Below are 27,268 nucleotides of genomic sequence, written 5' to 3' on the forward strand. Positions count from 1 at the left end.
CACACTTGGTATTATCAAACAGTGGCGTAGGCAGGGGGGGGGGGTCATAACCCCCCCCCCCATAGACCCCTCGGTATATAGAAAAAGTATGAGGGAGGGGTGCAAATTGAAAGTTTGAGGGGGGGCAAATCGAAAGTTTGATGGGGGGGGGGGGTGCAAATCGAAAGTTTGTCCCCGGGTAAAAATTGGACCCCCCCCCTTAAGACGATCCTGGCTACGCCACTGTTATCAAATACATTCTTTTTCAGACAACATGTGACCAGGTGGAAGCTACAATTTTGGGTTTAAAAAGTAATTTTGAATTGTTGTGGTTTTTGCATTTTTAAAAAACCCTTTTTCTCAAATTGTAATAAACATTGATCTATATACCTAATGTTGAACCAGCTCAGTTTGAATTGTAGAAATAAATCCGTTAAAAAAAAAAAACAACCAAATAACAAATGCTTTTTTGTAGGGGAAAAAGCTGAAGTGTGACATAATTTTAGCGCGGGTCTGACGTTTTGAGACGTAATTTATGGACGATCCCTAAAATAACAAAACTAAATGTTTCAAAAAGTGTCCAGATTTAATCATCAGTGGGGTCGGCGTGGTCGAGTCGGTAAAGCTTAAGGTTGCTAAACCAAAAAGTTTCGAGCTCGAACCCTCGGGCAGATGAGGCTCGTTAGCTGGGGACAGCCACTCTTCTAGGAAGGACAACTCCAAATTCAAACAACTGCTGCCTTGTAGCTTGTTCTTGGTTGGACAAAGGTTGGCGCATAACCAGTTGACACGTATCCTTAATTGTGTTGAAGGCGTGGTCGATAAATTCGAAAAAAAAAGTCTCGAGTTCAAAACCACTGGCAGATAAATCTCGATACCTTTCAACACAAAAATTTAAGAACGTAGAAGAAGAAGAAGAATCATCAATAATGCTAAATAATTTAAAATGTCATATGTTAAATGAAACTGTCCAGACGTGGACACAATTGTCACTAGTTGTCAATCAACAAAAACAGGTTCAATTAAATCACCAATTAATTTAATATTTAATAATACTGACAATTATATAGTCATATTCTTGCTTTATCTTTGAAACATCTCTGCATTAGAAATGTATCAAATTTGTGTTTAAACATTTCATTTACCCATTTACAAACAGACAGAAAGACATTGACACTTAACACAAATTATTTGTTTTTTTTAACAACTTTCGCAATTTATTCATCAACACAGAAAATAGTTTATGTTCATTAAGAAACAATATTATTACAAATTATTATAATGGCGACATTGGGCTGCATTTTGAGAACCACTCCACAAAGTTCCACGTAACGCGACAAATTTATGCCCTATAAAGCCAGTTTTTTCCCATTCACTTCTCTTGTAGAACCGCCAGTTACGTGGAGACTTCCAGACTTTTACAGACTTGAGTCAGGTAAAGTAAAGACTTCTAGACTTTTTACAGACTTAAGTAAGGTAATGTAGACATTGTCCAGACTTTTAAAGATACCTAAGCAAGGTAAATTTGAGACTTCTAGACTTTTTACATACTTTTGTAAGGTCAAGTAGACACTGCCCAATCTTTTTACATACTTTTGTAAGGTCAAGTAGACACTGCCCAATCTTTTTACATACTTTTGTAAGGTCAAGTAGACACTGCCCAATCTTTTTACATACTTTTGTAAGGTCAAGTAGACACTGCCCAATCTTTTTACATACTTTTGTAAGGTCAAGTAGACACTGCCCAATCTTTTTACATACTTTTGTAAGGTCAAGTAGACATTGCCCAATCTTTTTACATACTTTTGTAAGGTCAAGTAGACACTGCCCAATCTTTTTACATACTTTTGTAAGGTCAAGTAGACATTGCCCAATCTTTTTACATACTTTTGTAAGGTCAAGTAGACACTGCCCAATCTTTTTACATACTTTTGTAAGGTCAAGTAGACACTGCCCAATCTTTTTACATACTTTAGTAAGGTCAAGTAGACACTGCCCAATCTTTTTACATACTTTTGTAAGGTCAAGTAGACACTGCCCAATCTTTTTACATACTTTTGTAAGGTCAAGTAGACACTGCCCAATCTTTTTACATACTTTTGTAAGGTCAAGTAGACATTGCCCAATCTTTTTACATACTTTTGTAAGGTCAAGTAGACACTGCCCAATCTTTTTACATACTTTTGTAAGGTCAAGTAGACACTGCCCAATCTTTTTACATACTTTTGTAAGGTCAAGTAGACACTGCCCAATCTTTTTACATACTTTTGTAAGGTCAAGTAGACATTGCCCAATCATTTTACATACTTTTGTAAGGTCAAGTAGACACTGCCCAATCTTTTTACATACTTTTGTAAGGTCAAGTAGACACTGCCCAATCATTTTACATACTTTTGTAAGGTCAAGTAGACATTGCCCAATCTTTTTACATACTTTTGTAAGGTCAAGTAGACACTGCCCAATCTTTTTACATACTTTTGTAAGGTCAAGTAGACACTGCCCAATCTTTTTACATACTTTTGTAAGGTCAAGTAGACATTGCCCAATCTTTTTACATACTTTTGTAAGGTCAAATAGACACTGCCCAATCTTTTTACATACTTTTGTAAGGTCAATTAGACATTGCCCAATCTTTTTACATACTTTTGTAAGGTCAAGTAGACACTGCCCAATCTTTTTACATACTTTTGTAAGGTCAAGTAGACACTGCCCAATCTTTTTACATACTTTTGTAAGGTCAAGTAGACATTGCCCAATCTTTTTACATACTTTTGTAAGGTCAAGTAGACACTGCCCAATCTTTTTACATACTTTTGTAAGGTCAAGTAGACACTGCCCAATCTTTTTACATACTTTTGTAAGGTCAAGTAGGCACTGCCCAATCTTTTTACATACTTTTGTAAGGTCAAGTAGACATTGCCCAATCTTTTTACATACTTTTGTAAGGTCAAGTAGACACTGCCCAATCTTTTTACATACTTTTGTAAGGTCAAGTAGACACTGCCCAATCTTTTTACATACTTTAGTAAGGTCAAGTAGACACTGCCCAATCTTTTTACATACTTTTGTAAGGTCAAGTAGACATTGCCCAATCTTTTTACATACTTTAGTAAGGTCAAGTAGACACTGCCCAATCTTTTTACATACTTTTGTAAGGTCAAGTAGACATTGCCCAATCTTTTTACATACTTTAGTAAGGTCAAGTAGACACTGCCCAATCTTTTTACAGACCTAAGTAAGGTAATGTAGAGATTGTCGAGATCTCTTATAATTAACGGCAAAATTTGCCAATCTCTTTTTTAACCGCTTAAATAAAAGATGAACAGACGTCATGGTTATAAATTATGTTCTTTCTAGAACAATCCAACATGTCCGGCCGGGCTAATCAAAATAATCACAGCAACCAACTCAACCCTACGTCTAGTGCATTTCAAGGTCACCAACCCGGATATGGTGTAAGTAATAATAATAAGGAACAGTAGCGTAGATAGGGTTTTGTTCAGTTTTTTTCCCAAATGTATGTGCAATCAAACCTGTCCACATTATTCTTATGTGTATTAAACCATGTACAATCAAGTATGTCCACTTTACTCAACTAGGGAACTGGCACACAGGCCGACCTTGCCAACCACAGCAACCAACTCAACCCTAATTCTTCTGCATATCAAGGTCGCCAACCTGGATATGGGGTAAGTAATAATAATACGATTCAATGGCGTAGGCATGATTTTGTTAATTTCTTTCCCAAATTTATTTACAACTATCCGTTCCGGCCAAGCTCCGCACTGGCGTCTGTGAAAAACTATTCTGTAAAAGATAATGTTTATTAAGCAGCATATACCCAACATAGACGTTTGACAAATAAAGACACCAAACCCTACGAAAACTTTAAACTTATCGTATAGCGTCAACCAACCAAAATCAAGACACAAAAACAAACGCAAAATAAAACACTAACTTAAACATAAAAACAAATGCAAAAGCAAATGCAAACACAAACGCAAACACCAAAGGAAACACAAACACTATTGTAAACACAAACAAAATGTAAAAACTAACGCAATTACAAAAGCAAACACAAACAAAAAAGCAAATACAAATGCAAACATAAACATAAACACAACAAAAACACAAATGTAAACACAAACTCAAACAAAAACGCAAAACACCAACACATATACAAACGCAAATACAAACGCAAACCTAAACGCAAACAATAATGCAGAACATAAACACAAATTTAAATGCGAACATAAACGCCTAGTGCTCACAGTATAGTTATTGGCGCCAACTCGCAACCTGCCCGGGGCGCGGGCGGAATTACCTAATGCAACTTAGAAAACGACTATAATACCCCATTTTATCCATAGTCTAAACCGAACGTAGGCACCATAGCGCTCACGTGAAGGCCCGGGGTGCCAAACAGCACCCTGTCGGGGCGCCGGAGGATGCCCGGTTTCGATTTAGTTAAGGACTATAGTAAACCTTCTTATCCATAGTATATCGCACTGTGTAAAATGAACATAGACGCCATAGCGCTCATGGGAAGGCCCGGGTCGCCAAATAGCACCCTCGGGGTACCATAAGACGCCCTAGATTTGATTTAGTGTACGACTATAGTAACCCTTTTTATTCACAACATATCGCACCATAGCGCTCACAGGATAGCCCAGGGCGCCAAATAGCACCCTGCCTGGGCGCCGGCGGACGCCTGATTCTATTTAGCTAACGACTGTAATACCCCAAGCTTGTCCGCAAATGCAAAGATAGAAGTAAATATAGAGGACATTTAGGAGCGGCTTCTAAACTGTTATTGATTAAAAATAATAATTAGTAAACAGTACGTTAAGTGTATAAATTAAATAAAAGGCAGTATTTAAAATATCCGTATTTCACCCATCACATTGCATTTATCAATCCATGCTAATTATATAATTTTTTTCCAATTTATTTACAATCAAACATGTTAAACCATGTACAATCAAGTACGTCCACTTTACTCAACTAGGGAACCGGCACACAGGCCGACCTTGCCAACCACAGCAACCAACTCAACCCTAACAACCCAAGATTCCAGTAAGGGAAAAAATGAGGTCAGCTTTTACATATCTCATATTGAACAATTGTATTTAGCTTACATGTAACTTAATTTTCTGACATCTAATGGGTAAACTAATCTATAAAAATAAAAATATGTGCAGTGAAATAGCAGATAAGTAGTTGTAAAGAAAGGGATCGGGTCGGTAAATCAATGGTTGCTGAAAAGTCCCGAGTTCGAGCCCCTGGGTAGATTACGCACGAAAGCAGCGGACAGCAACTCATATAGAAGATTTAAAAAATCCCAAAATTAAGCAACTATGGCCTTTAGTTTTGTTCTTGAGTGGACACAAGCTATGGAAGGAAATTCAGAAAGCAAAGCAGGCTGAAATCGAAGTCAATGGCAAATATGATGCATAACGTAATACTTGTGTTGGATTATATACCTTCAAACATTACAATTAAAAATGAAGTAGATGTAAAAATTCATTTATTAATTTTATTCTCAGGTTGTCTTTATCATAGATGTGGGCACATGACAACAATCCCAGCATTGTTTTAAACATTTTTTTTTCATTTTTAAATATGATACAATTTGGATGCAAAAAGATGAAGAATAAAGTTTACTACATCAAAAGATCATCTTTAAGACATAGCAACTACCATCTAAACATATTCATTCTACAAAGCTCTTCATTTCTCTTTTTTTATTTGATAAAAAATCCACCCTGTCTTGTTAGTCAATAAAGTGTGTTTAATATTAAATTTTAGCTCTTAATTTTCATGCATGTTTTCGTTGTGTTAATGTAAGGGGAGTACCGAGTATAGGCGTGGCTACCCGTTCCGGCGCCGGGGGCGAACTTTCAATTTGGCGCTCCGCTACCCAAATATAGGCATATATATATATATATATATATATATATATATATATATATATATATATATATATATATATATATATATATATATATATATATATATATATATATATATATATATATATATATATGCCTGCTAAGGGCTGAGATTTATTGAGGTTAAAGGTATAATACTATGTTTAGTTAAGTTTGTACAGAGCTTTTCTGTATCTTATAGATCAACACGTATTTGTTTTTTTACCATTCTTGCCGAATTTTCTGTAATAGTTAAAGTGCGTTGGTTAATCTGATGGTTAATTATGCGTCCAATTAAGTAAAATTTTACTTAATTGGACGCATAATTAATTTTTTATGAGTTAATTTAAATTGAGTCCAAATTAGTAGGCAGTGTTATCCAACTATTCTGCACTATTATACGCGCGTTTTAATGTTCACTAGGCGCGCAATAGTTTTTAGCCATGCAACTCTATTTTTAAACCAAAAAAATTTAAAGTACTGAAAAAAAATGCAAAATAGCAAATTAAAGACGAACATAAAGTGCAGTTTACTTCACAAAGATCAATATAGAAAAGCTTGTCTTGTAATTCTGTTTTGAATCGTCTGCAATTTCTATTTTAAAGACTAGAGAAAAGGGAAACGATTTGGAAAAAGTCTCAAAGTTTATTTACATTTCAAACGTGATAACATGGTTTATCCAGACATCTGCGAACAAGATAACAGAAAATATTTTGATACTTGGCCCGTCATACACTATCGAATAAATGCAGATAATGCAAATTAAAATAGTTTAGTATAATTAGAACATTCAAACCAATGACAATCCTATAAAAAAAACAGCTGGCACGTTATATCTTATACTAGCTGCATACCCCTGCTCTGCCACGGGGAATGTACCAACTATGGACAGAACAAAACTAAACATAGTGCTTTCGTAATCATAGTCAAGCATTAAACACTACGTAAGGTAGAACCCTAAATAAACACACAATGAACAACAACAAAGCTAGACTAAAAATAAAACCTATGCTGTATGTGTACATTTACATTGCAGCAATATATTTCCCTATACAAAATACAGTTTAGTTCAAGATAAATATAATAAATACAAAATTTTATTCAATTTTGATTTACAAATATTTCATTAACATCTTATGAAACATAGACCTATATACCAGAAAACAACAAATTTTTGGCGCACAGCTAAGTATAATTTATATAATTAGAAGTTTACAGTAAACACACGCAGTTAATTTAGAGCAACCCCCCCCCCCCCTCTAGTGTTTTACACCCAAGCACTAAGAAGATTTATGAAAACATAAATTGGGTTTCATAAGTAATATTTTACGTGATTTTGGTTAAAAATACAATGAACATCTGTAGTCTATGTTTTACCCCCAAAAAAAACTGCGCTTTTGTTTACTAAGCAGTAACATATTTTGTTTTCATCTTAAAATTAATTTTTATTCAGTTTTATGAAATGAAGAGAAATCAAACGTGTATGGCACTTAGGTTATTTAAAAAACATTTTTACATAATACTTTTATGTCTTGAAAATAATGAACATTAATAATTAAGCATTTATAAATTGTAAGCTATTGCACAATATATTATCAATAAAAAGACTTCAATAATATAAAAGATGAGTAATAATTTATGTAAAACAGCATAAAGAGTATTAGCTTTATATACATTTTTATGGCCCCATTTAAGAAGCGTTGATTTAAATTTTATAATTCAATTTTTGAGGCAAAACTACCAATATCGAGCTGTGGTAAACAATAACAAATTGTTCTGGTCACAAAGTTATTCATCAAACACTCCTGGAGAAGCTAGCTCTGTTGGTGTCCCCATCCTAGCTACGCCAATACTAGACCTACGATACTGCTGTAGAGTTTTCAACACTTTTTTTTTGTTGTCAATATAAAAATGTGTTTGATAAAAACACGAACAGTAAATGCTGATTGGCAAACAACAAAGGTATACACATTGTTCATGTCTTTTGTTGGTTTAAACGTCGATCTCGTCCTGTTCGCCTAGATCCGCCTTGAGTATAACGTTGTGTTGTGTCTCTGTTTCTAGAGACAGATGAGCGCCTGTGATGTTGTCATGGACGTTGTCAGAACCTAAATCTAGGTACATAGAAATATCATCCACTGAGTATTCCACCGTTTCGTCGCCACCACTCGCAGAACTGGCGGAGGGTAACAAAATTTTTCTGGTAACCTTGGATAAATCTCGCGGCTCTTGTGAAGAAACATCGGAGGTATCGCTGGAACTATCGGAGTAACTGATCTTTTTTATTAACTTCGGTGCCTGTACTCCATCAGCTCCCACGCTTACATCTTCTTCAGACGTGTCGCTATCGTCTGAATGTTCGACGTCCGCCTCACTGAACTGCCCGGATGTTATCTGCTCGGCTGCTGGTGTTTCCGGCAGCGAGGGAAGGTTCCAGAATTCCGCGGTTGGTGTTTCAGGAGGCGGTGACATAAACACATTGTCGCTTTCTTTGGATGAAAATTGGTGCAAGTTCAGCAAGTTGGGTCGATCGTTTGCAGACTTAGTCGAGGAGTGGCTTGATGTGCTATCTGTGTCTGAAGATTGCTGGTCGCCCAATTCTTCAAACTCTTCATCTATAGATGTGGTCTTTATTTCGACATTTTTATCTGGTTCTTTTTCAACAGTGTTTATTTTTAACGTGCTTGGTTCTAATTCTTCAACATTAATTGCATCATAGGTTTTGTCGTGTATACTAGTGACACTCTCTACAACATCTGCACCGTGTTTCTGAATGTCTATTTGCACAACATCAGATAACTCGCTACGCTGATTATCGCTGTTTTCAGGAGTTATTTCATTTGATGTGGACAGCGTCAGATTATCCATGTTTTCTGTGGGGTAGCTGTCAGCTTCTATGACGGACTCGGTGTTGACATTGTCTTGTGGAAGTTGGTCTCCAGCATTGTCAGGTTTTGAGTCCACAGCATGGACCACCGTGTCAATGCTACTCTTTGACTCAGCAGAACTCAACGAGGACGATCTAGACACCGGTTGATTTTCGTCTTCACTCGATGTATCTAGTTCTTTATCATCAACAATTTCCGAAGCCTCTTCTTTGTCATCTTTACTTTCACTTATCACGGAGTTGTGCGGTTCTCCGGAGTTGTGTGGTTCTTCTTGTTTCACTAAACTCTCAACAACCTCCAAATTTTGCGGCTCCTCACTGCTGCCCAAGCTCTCGTCCAGGTCGGTGACCAGGTGGGGGTTGCTGTTGACCGAACTCATAGAAAGACACCTGTCTCGCTCCTCCAACGGCAGGCCGTCCAACAAGCTCTCGTCCACCAGAAACTCACCCGAGCCCGTCCCTTCTACAATAACAGCTCTGTTGGCCACGGCTTTCAGGTGCTCCACCCACACCGTGCCGTCACGGAGGCTGGTCTTCCGGGCTGATTTCCACGGGTCGAAGCTGAAGCTCCGTGCACGGGACTCGACGGGGGCTCGCTCGAGGCTCATGGATCTCGCGCGGGACCTGACGATCTCGCTCACCTCCTCGTATGTCGGCTGCTCAAATATTGTCTTGGCTATTTTAACGTACTCACTTTCCCCGCCGGATTCGTCTTTGTTTTCAGACTCGTCAGGTGTTGATTTGCCGTCGTTGTCGTTCGTGGAAATGTTGGATTTCGATTCTTCGTCTTCTGCCTTGTCTTCATCTGATGAATCGGATATTGTTACAGTAGCGTTTTCACGCTGAAGCTTTCTCCTTGTTCTTGGTATTGGCGTCGGTTGCTGCTGGCTTAAAAGTTTATCAATCTCCTCGTCCAATGAGGCATTACTTCCGGATTTCGATACTTTGTCTGATTGGTCAGTTGAATTAACCGAGTCTGTTGATTGGTCGGTTGAGTCAAAACCCCTCGAGTCGTTTCTTCCAACATCCTCTGTGCTGTTTTTAAACAACCACGGTTTTTCTTTACGAAATTTCCTCTCTTCTTCTTCTTCCTCGTTGACCGCGTCGTTTTCGTCCCGGACAAACGCCGGGTTGTCGTAGTCGATGTGTCTGTTGACGGGGTTCAGCTCATCAGGACCCAGGCTCCGCGTGGCGAAATAATCGTCCGCGTCATCGCGCACGAGGCTGATTGGTCGTTTCTGTGTCTGATACTCCGGGTTACTGAACTTGGCGAAGTCGCGCCCTATGATCATGCGCACTGGGTACTTCCGCCTGTACAGGATGTACCCGCCCACTCCACCTATGAGGAGGACAAGAAGAGGGATGACCACACCGACTGCAATTTTCCAACCGTCGTTCGAGTCGTCTGCTCCGCCGTTTGAACCGGACGAGACAAATAGTGCGGGGGACGGGGAGGTGGTGACGTCACTTGATTGTGTCAACGCTGTGCTCTGTACTGGGCTATCTGTGACGTCACTATACAATGTGCCGTCCGTGACGTCACTTGGAAAGTTATCCGTGACGACATCCGGCAACGTTTCACCCACCGCCGGGCCGGAGACGTCTGTACCATCCCCCACACTTGACCCCTGGTCAGTTGACCTATCGCCGTCTGTTGGTGAGGTCACCGTGTCCTCTTGTAATGTCGTCTGCTGATCCTGGAGATTGGAAAAAAAAGTATGGATAATTCAATTCATTGTCTCCCAAACAAGTACAAGGTTTTGACTGGTGTAGCTATAACTATAACACTATGATAAGGGATCATAAACATATAACACTATGATAAGGGATCATAAACATATAACACACAAAGTGGCAGGGGTGGCTGTTTGTGGCACAGAGCTTTGTTATATGAATCTGATTTTTAATATAAATTCTGATTTTGAAGCATGTTTCAATTATAAATATATAAGCTTTTACCATTTTTTTTGTTTCTAATGAAAATGTAGTGAGCAATTATCACTGAAATTATACAATTCCTATAACGTATTTAAAAAGATCAGATAGTTTTTGTAGCGCCATAGTATGTTGTAGTTGATGCTATGGTGGGGGGGGGGGGGTCCTATATACATGCCACAGTGCGGGGGTCCATAAAAATCTTATATAAGGTTGGGGTGGGAGTTATGTGCCCTATTTTCTTTTAATAAGATGCTCAAAGTCCCAAAAGAACTTCGAGCAATTGCTAAAAAAATCAAAAAAAAAAAAAAAAAAAACTCGAATTTTTTTCCCGGAAAGAAAAACCTTTCATGTGAAAAAATAAACACCAAAGGTTTTTTTTCTTTTCATTTCAATGGTTGAAGTGAGTTAAAAAAATTTGAACCACTTATCCCAGTTATAGGTATAAAAGGGTAGATCACATTTAAAATTGTAATTATATCGACTATTTGTAGATCAGATCATGTTAAAATTTCTTTTAATTATCGTGGGTGTTTAAATATCAATTTACTTTTAAAATCTTTTATCAAGTTTAAAAAAGTGAACTATCCCGGCTGATTAAATACATCTTTATTGTATTTGAAAGGTAAGATCAAGTTTAAAAAACGTGAACTGTGTCCAAAGATTACCCGATACAGACACTACATTGATAACATCGGACTGAGCCGTACCCGATCGCCCACACACCGCCCATAATCACTCAAGTATTTTTTTATCATAATAAACACATCTCTAACGAACGTCTAACACACGTCTCTAACACAGGTAGAGGTATGCTGGGATGGCACGGTGATTTTCATGTAATCGATAAGTACACACAGTCAGCACACACCATAGACGACACATCAATACGTCAACCTGAATTCTTGATGTAAAACTTGTTAGATGTAATATCGTAATTACAGGTATTAGCGTGGTGTAATAGTAAGAAAACATGATAATTTATTTAAAAATTTAAATGTAGCTAGATGTAGTTATTACCAAGGAGGAGTAATGAATGTATAAGAGAAAGAAAAATCCGAGGGGGGAGTGGGGTTTGAGGGAGAAAGTTTGTGAATGGTTAATAAAATATGTTCGTTGTTTGTGATCGGTTGATAAAATAAGTTCGTAGTTTGTGATCGGTTGATAAAATAAGTTCGTAGTTTGTGATCGGTTGATAAAATAAGTTCGTAGTTTGTGATCGGTTGATAAAATAAGCACAGGTGAAAATAATTGGGTTATAGTTAACGCAAAAGGTTTTCCCAGCATTTATTATCTTAATAAACCTATACTACCCGGATGACTTAAGTTTTCGTGTCACCCCATACGACTTTAAGATGTCCTGAATTTAGTGCCACCTCATCCCAATAATGCCACCAAACATGTGATTGAATTGGACATAAATAATGTTGTATGATAGAAGTGGTTTAGGTTTCCTGGACAAAACACATGTTCGCATTACAGCGGGCAATGTTTTGTTTAATTGTCACCTCCATGGTTGGTGTCACATCCATGGTTGGTGTCACCTCCATGGTTGGTGTCAACTGCATGGTTGGTGTCACCCTAAACAGTATCCCTACCCCCATGTTTTAATGACTTTACCTGAAGTTCAATAGTCGTATCTATCGGCGTCTCAGCGGAAACGACGTCATCATCCGTATCTACATCGTTGACATCACGTGCCCGTCTGCCGTGTGACGTCGTGTACTCGATGTAAAACCCCCGATGTCCCTCGAGGTCCCGGCCCCCCCGGTACACCACACTGACCCGCCTCGTATCGCTGGTCACCGTGACCTGCTCCACCCCTCCCCGGGCAGCGAACAGCCTGCTGGGTCTGGGCCTGCCGGTGTCGAACACGGCGAGGTTTGTGTTGCTGTAGTCGGGTAGATCGAGGTACCGGATGTGGAGGGTGATGCGTGAGTCTCCCCGGGCTTGGATCTCCCAGGCGCACGTCACGTGACCGCTTGTTGCTGTTTGGTGTTGGTGGGACGGATGAACGAGAGCACCACTCTGTTGTGTTAAGATATATTTCCTTGAGCAGTCAGGGATAGTACATGTATGATTCGTACTGGACCAGGTTGGTTGAGCTTTATAATCTGGTTGGCAATGAAGAGTTATTTCCCCTGATTGAGTATATGGTTTCTCACAGATGTATTGCGCTGATGAATAGATAATTGTTTCGTTGTTTTTAACTAAACCGGGTTTCTGGGTACGAGTTTTATACAAAGTACCTGCTTCAGTTATTTTCTGGGTCATGTGGTTGAGTTTAGCGTGAGGGATTCTGGGTGGGTGCAGGCAGATCGACTCACACACGGAACCGTCTGAGACCCACTGTAGATGACCGTTGGAGACGGAACACCTTGCTTTACCTGGACCTCTGGTGATGACGTAACCGTCTGGACACGCCAGCTCGACTGTAGCGCCCAACGTAGCGCTGGTCCCAGTGTATACAGCGTGGTGTGGTACCGTCACTGGTGAATGTGGTACAGCCACATTAACCTGTGGTATTTCTACATTTGAACTGACACATGAAGGAGAGGAATTCTTGCTGTTGACGACATAATCAAAACGTATCCCGCTTTGATTGGTTAGTGTAGATGTGACGTCACGACGAACAACCAACCACAGCTCCGCGCTATGAAACGTTCGAATGATTTCGTCTTGTTCTTTCCGCCACAAAACCAACGGCTGCTTCACATTTTCTGTTTTTCTGGATGAAGTTAAAAATTGATCGGCATTGTCGTAAATTGCAACAGAAAGTAGTCCCAGCCTGCCTGACGTCAATGTATCAATCCGCCTTAAAAGTATACTTATAGACACGGCGTGTTCCGCGCTAACGTGCCATACACAATAGTTGTGTTTGAATGTTTCTGCCGTCACTTGAAAAGTCCCAACTGAGTCGTGTAAAGTACTGAAACACGCAGTTCTCTCACACAGAACCAGCGGTACCACACACACACACAGCCACACGCCAAGATAGAGATGTGGTGGTGGCATCTTGGCTCTCCCTACAAACAACCCAGTCGTGTGGCGTACCCACAAGTGGTGGACATAGACAAATCACTTGTGGTCAATTAAGTCAAGCGTTCATTACACAATTACACATTCGCTGACATAAATCACATGATCGAGTCTGAGTCGCAGAACTATCAAGTAAACCAAATTTCGTGTCAACTATCCACATTGAAGTTTATCCGTTTATCACCTCAACGTTCACACGCAGATCCAGATGGTAAATATATCTGAAAAGAAGAAACACATTTGTGTGAACACATTGATAAAAAAAATAATTGGGCTTTGGAACTAATGTATCGACGACACATAACAGAGATTAGATACTGCTTAGCTCTAATGACACAAATCTATGAGAAAGCATATTGTATATTGATTACGTAGATAGATCAAGCATCGGATCGGTCCTGACATTTAGTAAATTAATTAACCTCCATTTAATGGCAGTATTAGTTAAATACAAGAATACAGATACAACTAAAAGACTGTAAATAATATATTTAGTATTTTAATTAGCTAATAATCAGTACAGTTTCAATAGATAACATATTATCTTTAAAGTAACGTAGATTAGCTTGGGTAAATAGTGAAATAGTTGGAATAGTGGTAGGTGATGATTTGTCAAAACAGATTTTTAAGAAAAAAAATCAATTAAAAATATTACAACAGACTTTTGTTGGCTAATTGCTAAAGATTTAAAACAATTTAGTACATTTATCTCTAAAATATGAATGGGCGTTTACATGCTATTTGTCAATCATCAAATCGTAGTAGGTAAAAAAATAAATAAAACGTAACTTTCCACACGCACACAAACAACATCAATGTTTACACAACTTTATTCAGACACATTCAAACAACATCAATCTTTACGCAATTTTATACAGACATATTCAAACAAAATCAATTTGTACACAACTTTATACAGATACTAAAAAACAACACACATCTTTACACAACTTTACAAAAACACACACAAACGCTAAACACTAAACCATTTGTGTAGACAAGAAATTTGTACTGTGGCCGTCTACGTATTTTGTTGCCGATTGTTACCCCCTCCCCACACTATTGTTACATGTCGTCACAAAAAGCTACCCCCTCCCCCTTCTTAAATGATGTCAGGAAATGTCACCACCTTCAAGACAATCGAGTACAATGTTTTTCATAATTTTAAAAAAAGCTGCATTTATCATCATCATCTTTTCCTGTTCGTGCCCAAAACACATCGAGTAGATGAAGTAAAGCTCATCAGTTTCAATGACTTCGACATACGAGACAGGTACCCATAAGATGAAATCTGGGGATTCCCACAGATTCGATCCTGGGACCCCGAACCCGAGACTTTTGGGTTAACCTCGTTTGCTTTTTCCTCGACCACCACACTCCACATAGCACATCGTAACTAGGCTAAGCCCCCCCCCCCCCCTCCCCGCCACTCCAGCTGTATGGAGAGCTTAACCCCAAATCAACGTTGCATCTTTTCTACTAGTGCAATTTTATGATTTCTAAGTTAGGTAAAAAAAAAAAAGAAATTTAACATGGTACTTCATAAATCGTTCAAACTGTGATTCGTCATCGTTCGGCTTTATTGTATACTTAATGAGCTTTTAATTACCATCCCCCTTCAACTGATGTCTTATTTGAATGTATGTGTAGGGTTACGTTGTAATCAAGTGTAAAAATAGATTTGGTGTGAAAGGTCACGAGAGGTTACCTGACGGGCTAAGTAAGAGACTAATTCTATTTAATGATGAGATAACCAGTATGTTTTAGATGTTTCTAATTTGCTTATCCTGTTAAAAATCTGTCAAATTTATCATGTGCAAGTCTTAACCGAATCAGTTCAATGAACTGTCATATGAATAGCTCATGTATTACAGTCTGAATTTTAGAACGTTTAAGGTTCTAAATTTGTTAACAACAACGTCAGTTGAGTTTTAAATCTACCGCCAAACTGAATGAGCTAGGGTAGTAAACACATGTGTGAGTATTCTTCACCTCTCCGCATCGACGTGTGACTACAAAGTATAAATTGGCGTGAGGCAGGTGAAGTAGATTAGTTCAAGAGGAAAAAAATTACTTCAAGGGTTGTGTGGCAGACATTTTGACAAGCCGTCAAATTGATGTAGTGATGTGATGACTGCTGGGTGACCTACTGACCTATGACTTAGACGTCCTACTGCCCCATGGCAGACATGATGTCCTACTGACCCATGACTTAGACATTATGTCCTACTGACCCATGACTTAGACGTCCTACTGACCCATGACTTAGACGTCCTACTGACCCATGACTTAGACGTCGTACTGCCCCATGGCAGACATGATGTCCTTCTGACCCATGACTTAGACATGATGTCCTACTGACCCATGACTTAGACGTCCTACTGACCCATGACTTGGATGTCCTACTGCCCCATGACTTAGACATGATGTCCTACTGCCCCATGACTTAGACATTATGTCCTACTGACCAATGACTTAGACATTATGTCCTACTGACCCATGACTTAGACATGATGTCCTACTGCCCCATGACTTAGACATGATGTCCTACTGACCAATGACTTAGACATGATGTCCTACTGCCCCATGACTTAGACATGATGTCCTACTGACCAATGACTTTGATGTCCTACTGACCAATGACTTTGATTTCCTACTGACCAATGACTTAGACATTATGTCCTACTGACCCATGACTTAGACATTATGTCCTACTGACCCATGACTTAGACGTCCTACTGACCCATGACTTGGATGTCCTACTGACCCATGACTTAGACATGATGTCCTACTGCTCCATGACTTAGACATTATGTCCTACTGACCAATGACTTAGACATGATGTCCTACTGACCAATGACTTAGACATGATGTCCTACTGCCCCATGACTTAGACATTATGTCCTACTGACCAATGACTTTGATGTCCTACTGACCAATGACTTTGATGTCCTACTGACCAATGACTTTGATGTCCTACTGTCCCTTGACTTAGATGTCCTACTGTTCCTTGACTTAGATGTCCTACTGCCCCTTAACTTAGATATCCTACTGTCCCTTGACTTAGATGTCCTACTGACCCATGACTTAGACATGATGTCCTATTGATCTATTATAATACCCTTTATTTATATGAAGAAATTTCGAAATAAGTAATAACTACGACGAAAAACAACAACATAAAATATAATTAAACTACATTACATAAAGTAAACCTACATAATTATCAAACAGTTTGCGGGCAATTATTTTATGTTAGGCTAAGGTAGGGGGCTTAGCAGGCTTATTTCCGTAAGCTATTATAATCACTTGAAATAATATGTTTGAAAGATTACACAATGAATGGCTGCTTTGTTTTAGTTTCAGTCGCTGCATACCACCCTTTCACCCCCAGATCGCATTCTAATACTTCAATAAGACAGCAGAGTATTGCCAACACAAATGCACTGAAACTGTATTGATTACAAGTTTGATGAGAGTCAATAAGAAAAGAATGAACCGTTTAAAGATAGTTTAAAAATAAAATTCTGTCTTACCGAAAAGTTTATCCTCGACGCGTAAAAGTGGGCGTCTCCTTAGGTGGGCGTCGCCAGACAATCATGTAGGCAGCCATGTTGGATAAGCGCGCAGTATGAAGTTGCTGAAGTGACTCCATTATTTAATCTGGCCCACTTTCATCTGTACGAGTGGTCTACCTTGGTTGTATTACAAGGGCATGACTGCTACCACTAAATACATGTTTATGAATATCTCATTCTCTCCCCTTGATTAGTTGATAGAGCTAAATAAAAGCTACTAATTGACCGTCTGAAATAACTCTGCGCAAATAGGCTTAGGGGTGGGGGTGAGGGGGGTAGAAGAGAGAAGGATATGCGCCACCCTGTGAAAGGAAATGAATAGAGATATCTTTTGTATTTCTTAAAAATAACCAATGCTGACAAAATTGTTAGTCTTGGAGAAGAGTTGAATAGTTTGTAAGATTGGAACATTGCTCCGTCACTTTAGTGGTGATTGAGGTGTTGGATGGGTGGGGTGGAGGTGGGGGGGGGAGTAGATTCTTGTGACAATATTTGATATAAAGAGTGAATTAAAACGAGTCAAACGAAGCGAAAAGATAAAAAACAAATGGTAGCTGCAGTGAGGTTAATGTAATTAGTAATAAAACAGATAGTATTAGTTACCTCACAAGTTAAAGACAGTTACAAGTACTATGGACGTTTCTACCCAAGGTCTTCGTCAGCACACAACAGTGTGATTACAGATTAGACAAATAAAGACAAACAATAACACATTTTTTGACTTAGCTCGACAGTGAAAACACGTCTTGTCTGCTAACCACGATATCCAAAAGAAAAGACGCGTGAGAAGGACGCGTGGACACCGTGTCTAATGTGTAATCACACTGTTGTGTGCTGACGAAGACCTTGGGTCGAAACGTCCATAGTACTTGTAACTGTCTTTAACTTGTGAGGTAACTAATACTATCTGTCAAACGAAGCGTGACGTCGTTTTTAAGCGCCCAGCCCCATCCACGCCTTATTAGTGTTTTCTTAATTAAGAAATAAATTAAAATCATGGCTTCAATCAATTATTCACTTTTCATTGATCGTATTCTTATAGTGGAAAATGCTCTATATAATAAAGTGTTTGTGTTAGGATCTGTATCTAGTACAAATAAACAGAATTCAGTTTGGCTATTTTTAGAACGAATTTTTATTTTGGTCTAAATTCACAACCCAGACATGTTTCTCTTTTCTCAGGTGAAGTATAGTGTACGTATTGTGTACTTCAATCGGCGACTAACATTTGTACTTTCACATGTTTATTCGGTCTTCAGTCGTGGGTCAGAGGTCATCATTCAAAGGTCGTGGGTCAGAGGTCATCATTCAAAGGTCGTGGGTCTAAGGTCATCATTCTAAGGTCGTGGGTCTAAGGTCATTATTCTAAGGTCGTCCTTCTAAGGTCTTCAGTTGTCGGCTGTAAGTCACCCTTACAAGGAGGTGAAAATCTCAAGGTTTGTCGACGATAAATCTGACTAAGTGCAGGGAAGACAAGTGTATCTGGTAGTAGAACCCACGTTTCATTGTACGATAGTCTTTCAAAGAGAGCATTGTTGGATTTAATAGTTGTATTGATCCGGCCAGGACCTGGTGAGGCTAAACTTGACCACATTAATAATTTATTTAATTAAGCAGTTAAGGCATGACTAAGGACTGGTGTTGATTTAGCAGAACACATTTTGTAATAGATGAGATATTTGGATTACATTTTTAAAAATACAGGGGAATGGCTTCTGATCTGACATTTTTTGACCACACAGGCTTATGCATGTCTTCGCAAAAAAAAGTATACAACTATCGCAAATCTCACACTATTTCACACAAATCTCACAGGCTCACACACATCTCACACGATGCCACTCAAATCTCACACAAAAATTTCACACACTAACACCCCACACCATTAAATAGTACCTCGATATACAAACTACTGTACCACCACCACCATATGCAACATATTACACACACATTCCACACGCCACACACCACACACACAATGCTTTAGACTTCCGTACCACATGTGCGTATAATGCAGTTCTACTATTTTATGGTCACAATGACCTGAGAATTATCTACAAAATTCACCTCATTTTTTATTGCAGAGAACTGAGAAGCAAATTATCCAAACCTTTTTGGTCGATTCAGTCAGCACCTCGAAACAAAAATTATCCCTACTAGGTCTGGCAGAAGATAAACTCATTTCATGTCATATACTTCAAGAACGGTAATTAAGTAAATGTGGTTTGCTGGTTCGCTGAGTTAAAAGGTTCTCTCCCTTTGATCATCCCCTTGCATATCCGGCTCGCCACGTCCATCATTGATGACATCATTGCCACGCTGTTGCCAGGAAACGGCGTCTGTCTGGGTACACGATGACCTGCGCTAATGATGGCTGTCTGCCTGCTTGTAGTGTGTAAGTCTCAGACAAGTTGATGGTTTCTTTATTCAGACGTTTGGGCAGGAGTTATGGCCATTTTTAGAACACAACATGGCCGTGGTTAACTAGAAAACAAATTAAACATAACAAATCAAAAGTTAAGGAAATAGGTTGGGTCTTAGGTTTTTACAGAAGAGAAAAACATTAACCATAAAAAAACAAGAAATATGAGCTTTTTTTTATATCGTGCACATACTATATGACACTACAACCATTTAACACAAAATCATATTCATTTTAATATAACATTTCTACGACACAGCCGTCCTCAAAATCGTTTGTACACAACATGAAGTTTTTTCACTAAACCCAAATGTACACAACAAGGAATTCCCTTACAAACCCAAATATACACAACATGGAATTCTCTTAAAAACACATGTACACAACAAGGAATTCCCTTACAAACCCATTTGCACACAACATGGAATTCCTTTACTAAACCCAAATGTTCAAAACATGGAATTCCCTTACTATAATCGTATGTACACAGTATGGAATTTTCTTTGAAACTATTATGTACATAACATGGGTTTTACTCCTGGGTTAACTAGACGATTAAAATGAGTTTTGGCCATTTTTTAACTTCTGACATTAATTATCTTTGAATACTTTGCTAATTTCTGAGGTGTGTAAATATTTCCAGAAGGTTTGAAAAAAAGTTATATAATACAAAATAATACATAATACAAAAAATTCGTTGTAGAAAAAAAGTAAATGATACAAATATTACTTGATAGAAAAAAAACTTTATTTAAAAAATTCATGATATAAAAAGAATATAAAAAATAACACCATATAACACGTGATTAAAAATGTTCATAAAAAAAAAAAAACTAAAGTGTATGATAATGATAAAAAACAACTCTTTCGTTAACCTTGGTCTTTTAAATATTTTAAATCAAGTTCTATTTTAGTCAGAAGATTAGCCCGACGTCTGCCCAATCATGATGCACCATCTGTGGACTACAGGGATCATTACTTCACCAGCGGAAATTGATTCTTTCAATGACCTACACACGAGGTCAGCCTCGACACGAACCCACGCGATATTCCAATTGTCTGTGAACAAACTCTCAAATTAGCACAGATCTTCCTTCTCGTACCACATAGATAAATCAAACGGGTTAAGGATATTGTCGGGTTTTATGTGCTTCAAAAATAGATCTTCTCTAGAAATCTTTTCATGCCTCGCACGAGAGGAGCAATTATATTGGCATGATAAAGACTTTGTAATATGAACGACCTGACACATAAACAGATTATCTATCATGGATTGTATTATCGTTCATTATAAGACTTGACTACACAAATGCTTATCTTATTTTAAGTTGGTGTAAAAACTCATGGGTTAAACGACACATATTTTTGGATTCAAGATCAGGTTAATGCTCAGGATTAGCGTAATGTTCAGGATTATCTAAAATAATCCTTCACAAGTAGGTCGTTCTACAGTTAAATTTAACAAAATATAACATCTGTTTTTTTTAAAAAGTGCCATCAAGTGTTACTGACTGGTGACTCTTCAACACTGAGGTCATGTCATGACCTGACATATAGGTCATGACATGACCCTGTAATATCGCACAAGCTAAGCAGATGGTACTGGTGAGATTTAATTTTACTTGTCGATTGCCATTTACCATACTGGTTATGTTAATACATTCGCGATAGCTGATTAATTTTTATGTATGAATTTCATTTACGTTTCATCCCTGAAAGTGTAATAATATTCATCTGCTACAAATGTCCATATATTTTTCATCTTCTTGTTCGTTATTCATTGTAATGTTGGACGGAGTTTCATCTAACACAACTAAGTTTTACTGGTCACACCTTCATACAACACGAGCTGTTAGGCCACACCTTCATACAACACGAGCTGTTAGGCCACACCTTCATACAACACCACCTGATAGACCACTGGCCACACCTTTATACAACACCACCTGATAGACCACTGGCCACACCTTTATACAACACCACCTGATAGACCACTGACCACACCTACATACAACACCACCTGATAGACCACTGACCACACCTACCTACAACACCACCTGATAGACCACTGACCACACCTACATACAACACCACCTGTTAAGGCCACTGGTCATATCTCCATACAACTCCACCTGATAGACCACTGGCCACACCTAAATACAACACCACCTGATAGACCACTGGCCACACCTAAATACAACACCACCTGATAGACCACACCTTCATACAACACCACCTGTTAGGCCACTGGTCATATCTCCATACAACACCACCCGTTAGGCCACACCTTCATACAACACCACTTGTTTGGCCACACCTTCATACAACACCACCTGTTAGGCCACACCTTCATACAACACCACCTGTTAGGCCACACCTTCATACAACACCACCTGTTAGGCCACACCTTCATACAACACCACCTGTTAGGCCACTGGCCACATCGCACAATACCACCTGTTTAATCTAGAATCAAAACACTAAATTAGTTAACACGTGTATCGTAGAACTGATTGTTTAGGATTGTAACTTTGTCATTAACAATCTCTATGTTTAACCCAGCAGCGTATTTAAATTCCAATTAATTACTTCTAATTAAAACTCGTTACGCGGCTTTTGGGTTAAAACACGCTTAAATTCCCTTCTGTTAAAATTTGCTAAATAGCCATTAAATATCTTCTGGTTAAATCGTGTTGATACACCATTTAACTACTAGTAGGTTAAGAGTTACTTGACCCTACAAACAACCGTAAAACACATAGAATCGATATAGACAGGAAAACCAGATCCAGAGATACGGTAAGGCTACTACGTTTATTATGAGATCACTGAACCGTGTCCAAAGCAATATTACTTAAGTTTATGATGAATATTGCATTTTGGATAACGGCTGTTGCCATCAAATCAAATAAATGAGAGGAACAACATAACATAGTCTATTACATAGACAGAACAAATCAAGGACACATCCATATACATTCACGGACAGACAATAATGGAAATAATATTCATTAACACATAACGTTGTGTATGTAGACATCTATGTGCATTCGGTTTTTTTTTTTTTTTTTTTTGCTAAGCGTAGTCGATTAAATTGTTTTACTTTGGCTTGTTCTCAAGTTATTCAACAAAATAATAATTTCAAAACAGTTGGATGAATATTTTTCTCCACCTGGATTTTTGTTGCAATTGTGTAGATATGTAGCCATATGGGTTATACATACATATAATTGTATATATATATATATATATATATATATATATATATATATATATATATATATATATATATATATATATATATGTATATATATCACAATTCCGTGTAACTATAATATCGTTTGTTAAATTTATTTAAAACTAATTAATTTCCTTGGAAGTGTGTTTATCCTCTTCCACTAAACATTACTTTAAAAGTTATAGAAGAACCTAATGAACATACGGATAATCGTAATTTTCATTCTACGTGTAGTTCTTTATATTAATAAAAATAATAAACAAAATATTTTTAAAAAAATGATCACTAAACCAAACGAACGTAAATGTTCAGTTAAAAGTGTTTGTTGACTGAGCGATTTGGTTTCACGCCAGAGATCCATACCGCTTCACATACAGCAGCTTAAATTATTGAAGTACAATCAACTATTTGCCAGTTAGCTTTCACGTTTATTGACCCAGCGATTAACGGGTACCGGATCTTTTTTCTAATACACTTAAAAGTGATTGAATGTTGATTGTCGCCCGTTCTCAAATCATCCGTGGTTTAGTATGCAGGGTTCAATGAACTTTTGGTCACAGAGGGGTCATAGCTGCTTCATATTGGTTGAGGACAGTTAGATGACATGAACTTACAGCGGGGTTATAGCTGCTTCATATTGGTTGTTATACGAAGAATACGAACATAGGATACTCATTTCTGGCCTGATCGGGTTTTGAAAAAAAAAACGTTTTTTTTTTTCAATTAAAACAAATTACAACATGTCATGAGTGTGAATGCTTTAGTCTGTTTTTTTTTCTTCATCTTACAAATGAATACAGATGTTTAATGATGATGCTTATGCAACAAAACATGATAATGAACATTTTTTTTCTCTTTACAAGACATGTAAGGATGCATAAACAACAGCATCAAATTAAGCTTAATAAAAATCAACATGAAACCATTAGCATGGAGCACATTATAAAATAGAACAGTCAGTCAGCTTTAAATTTATGTAAATTTGGTTTGCAACACCTAGTGATAAAATTGTCAGATCTAAAATACTTTTTGATGATAGTGCGGTGCTAGAAAATATTGACTAGTCCAAGCTTATGCTTGTAAGTAAATTATTCCAGCACACATAGCTCTCAAATTATCTAAGTATACTTAAAAAAATGTAAACACAATGCAATGATTGTCTTATGCTAAATGTGGAACTGACACCTTGATCATATGGCAGAAACAAAGACCAAAGCTTGCATTCACTGTAAACACCCAGCAAAAAAAATATAGATGTGCAGCCATGAGTTAGGTAACTAGTTAAAAAATATACTATACAATCTTAACAGTGGCGTAGCGAGGTCGGGTGTCACCCGGTGCGGCACTTAATGGTGTCATCCCCCAGAGGCGTAGCGATTCTTCCCGGGGACAAACTTTCAAATTTTCGATTTGCACCCCCCTCAAGTTTTTCTCTATATATTTTGCTATTTTTTGCCTTGGTGTCACCCCCCCCCCCCCCTAAATGGTGTCACCCGGTGCGGTCCGCCCCCACCCCCCCCTCCTCGCTACGCCTCTGAATCTTACAGAGTCCTAACAATTAACAAGCTAGAGATATCCAACTAGGGACCAACCCCATCAAATCTTGTTTAGCTCCATTAACACATTCACAGTCTGTAGTCTCTTTTATTTAAGGTATTGCAGAGATGTAATTGATCTTGCCAGAAACTCAATATTGATTACCCATTTGTAGGTTTATAAAACTGGCAACAATTTACAACTCAGTTTAAAAAGACCATGTCCAGAAGATAGGTTACACAACAGTTCACAAGAATATAAAAGAAAATAAAAAGCTGCCTTAACTTAAATGAAACACCATTCAGAGGTTAAGCATTTTCATGGAGATTAACCTACAACATTATTTGTTATTATCCGGGGGTTATTATCCGGGGGGTTTATATCACGGGGGGTTTTAGTCCAGGGGGTTTATGTTGCGGGTTTTTTTTGTCCAGGGGGTTTATGTCGGGGGTTTATGTCCAGGGGCTTTTTGTCCAGGTTTTTTTTGACCGGACACCATTTGTTACTAAGCTTTGTGAACTCAATTCTAATGTAATACACTAATAAACTGAAATGACCACATATTAGTTACTACTACATTTAAAAATTGCATAACTCAGAAAGTTAACTACTGGTAGTAATAGTAAACCAAATACACTCAGCAAGCATTATATTTAGAGAAAAAAAATAGACCATTCTCCTGAACAATGGTAGGGTAAGACAATCTTTATCTCATCCTATAATTGAGTGAACAAGATGCTTCTGACAGCTCTCCATGGAAGTCAATGCTCACTGTGAAATCCAGATCTCTATTGTTCTGTTTATTTGGTGTCATGGTCTGGACTCCATCCACTTCCTCTCCTTTCTTGATTGTCAGGTCATTATCACCAAGATAGAAGACTGTTTCCAGTGTGTGTAAAGTGCATCAGGAGCTATTGACAAAAACACATTATATTCAAGCAGATAAACATAAAGTAAGGATATGAAGGAAAAAAAACGATAAAAAATATATTTACATGTGGAAAATCCAGGGCGCTTGCGACATTTTGTGAACTCATATTGAAGAATGTAACCAATGCATGGAGATAGTCATTACGTCTGCAGGTCAAACGGAAAGGGGCAGTAAATGCAACATCACCTTCCTTTGCTGTGTATATATCAACTTCCTTAACCAAAAAGGAATTAGTAACAACTTGTTTCGGGTCAACAACATCAACAAGTGGTTCCCTTATGGCAACATCACGTATACAGCTCATATCAAAGCCATAAACACTATCCCACTAGTTAATTTTCTCAACCTTGTACTGTCTGTCTTCAATGGCAGTCATAAATAAAGGGGCCCTGTCAGGGAAAATGAGACCATCTGGCTTGAGCCATTTATCTCTGGCAAAGATAACTGTGTCTAACATTGATTCATAAAAAAGACAGTAGCCCATCCACTCAGATATAATAATGTCAACCTTATCAATATCTAGTGGCAAACAAACTTCCTCAACCTTGCCGCGCACAAGGGTAATAACTTTGTCCAATCAGTTAGCAGCCACAATCTTTTCAGCTTAATCAATAATGCTTGAACACTTAATCCCAACAACTCGACGTACTCCTGCTTTGGCAGCAAACATGCACAAAATACCAGTTCCATAACCAACATCCAAAACAACCTTGTCTTTAAACAAATGTTGTTGTAATACATGGAATTCCTGTACGTCAGGGTTCGAACTTCATCCTTCAACATCTCCTCATGAATACCAAAATGTGCATAAGAATCAAAGTGGTAGTCCTTTGATGGCGCCTCATCAGGAGCTAGGTGTCCATTGCTGTTTGACTCAGCAGTTGAATTTGATTCTGCCTGAGCATTTGTGGTGATATCACGACTAATGCTAGTAGGTACAGACTCCATTTGGTCAGCCATCTTTATCTTTAGTCTGTTTTGAGAATCTGTTTAATTTTATCTCTGTCGTTGTACCTATTAACCTCTAGTCGGTCAAAAGAATATAAAACATGAAAGCTTTGTATAAGTAATGATGTCTCTTGTTGTTTATTTTTATGTTTTTTTTTTAAATTTATATTATTAATTTTAAATACATTTCCTTTTTATACAATGTTATTTTTTGGTAAGAACTTAAAAAAAAATTAAGAGAAGTAATTGCTTTTTTAATTTGTTTAGTACGTAGGCCTATCTATTAAAAGGAGCTTATGAGTCCCCCTATTTGACTATTTAAAAAAAGGGAAATAAGTCATGGAATTGGCTTGAATGTTTGTCTATCTTTACAGCTCACGTGTACATTTTTTTACGCAATAGCGAGTGTTAGCTACTGTATAACATCACTACTGTAGTAGATCTGTTTGTTATTTACAAAACGACCATCAAGGTGCCAGTGGTGAAACTATAAAAATAAAGCCCATTTATTCATGTACTAATAATATAAAAAATAGCCTTATACCTTCCTTGTTTTAAGAATAATATTCGTCAAACTAATTAGTAATATGCTATTTAAAAAATATCCTCTGGATAGTGCCTGATAAAATGTGAGAAGTGGTGGTGAATGTACAGCTAGGAAGTCCGCTACTTGTAAGGCAAAGAGCGGAAGAGGAGGTCAGAGAAAAGAACTTAAAAGGGACAACAAAACGCCGATGTGCTTCTGTCCATCAGTACCGAAGTTGGGATAGTCTCAACTACTTTTCCTAAAGCCTTATTGTAAAACATTAATGGGAGAGAATTCTAATTATACGTTTACTATCACA

The 27,268-nt window shown here is 37.9% G+C and overlaps 1 protein-coding gene, 1 long non-coding RNA gene and 1 pseudogene across 3 annotated transcripts; 1 reads left to right on the forward strand and 2 right to left on the reverse strand.

Moving 5' to 3' along the window:
* The first annotated feature begins 1,362 nt into the window (after positions 1-1,362).
* On the forward strand, positions 1,363-5,796 carry LOC131938427 (uncharacterized). Of its 2 annotated transcripts, none has more exons than XR_009386300.1 (5): positions 1,363-1,414; positions 3,337-3,434; positions 3,579-3,668; positions 4,988-5,072; positions 5,526-5,796. It is a non-coding gene; the product is annotated as an uncharacterized LOC131938427 (long non-coding RNA). The 2 variants fall into 2 exon arrangements; XR_009386299.1 differs by lacking the exon at positions 1,363-1,414 and adding an exon at positions 1,427-1,455.
* Positions 5,797-7,297: 1,501 nt separating this feature from the next.
* Positions 7,298-13,161, reverse strand: LOC131938445 (dentin sialophosphoprotein-like). The gene is made up of 2 exons (XM_059296479.1): positions 12,352-13,161; positions 7,298-10,493 (listed from the first exon to the last, which is right to left on the reverse strand). Exons 1-2 carry the CDS (start codon positions 13,003-13,005, stop codon positions 7,902-7,904), a joined length of 3,246 nt encoding a protein of 1,081 aa, XP_059152462.1. The 5' UTR covers positions 13,006-13,161; the 3' UTR covers positions 7,298-7,901.
* A 12,009-nt stretch (positions 13,162-25,170) lies between these two features.
* LOC131938431 (protein arginine N-methyltransferase 1-like) lies at positions 25,171-26,435 on the reverse strand (annotated as a pseudogene).
* Between the last annotated feature and the right edge of the window lie 833 nt (positions 26,436-27,268).

Source organism: Physella acuta, unplaced genomic scaffold, assembly GCF_028476545.2.
Source record: "Physella acuta isolate Inbredline_101_S28 unplaced genomic scaffold, ASM2847654v3 ptg000243l, whole genome shotgun sequence".
In the NCBI taxonomy this organism is placed as follows: domain Eukaryota; kingdom Metazoa; phylum Mollusca; class Gastropoda; family Physidae; genus Physella; species Physella acuta.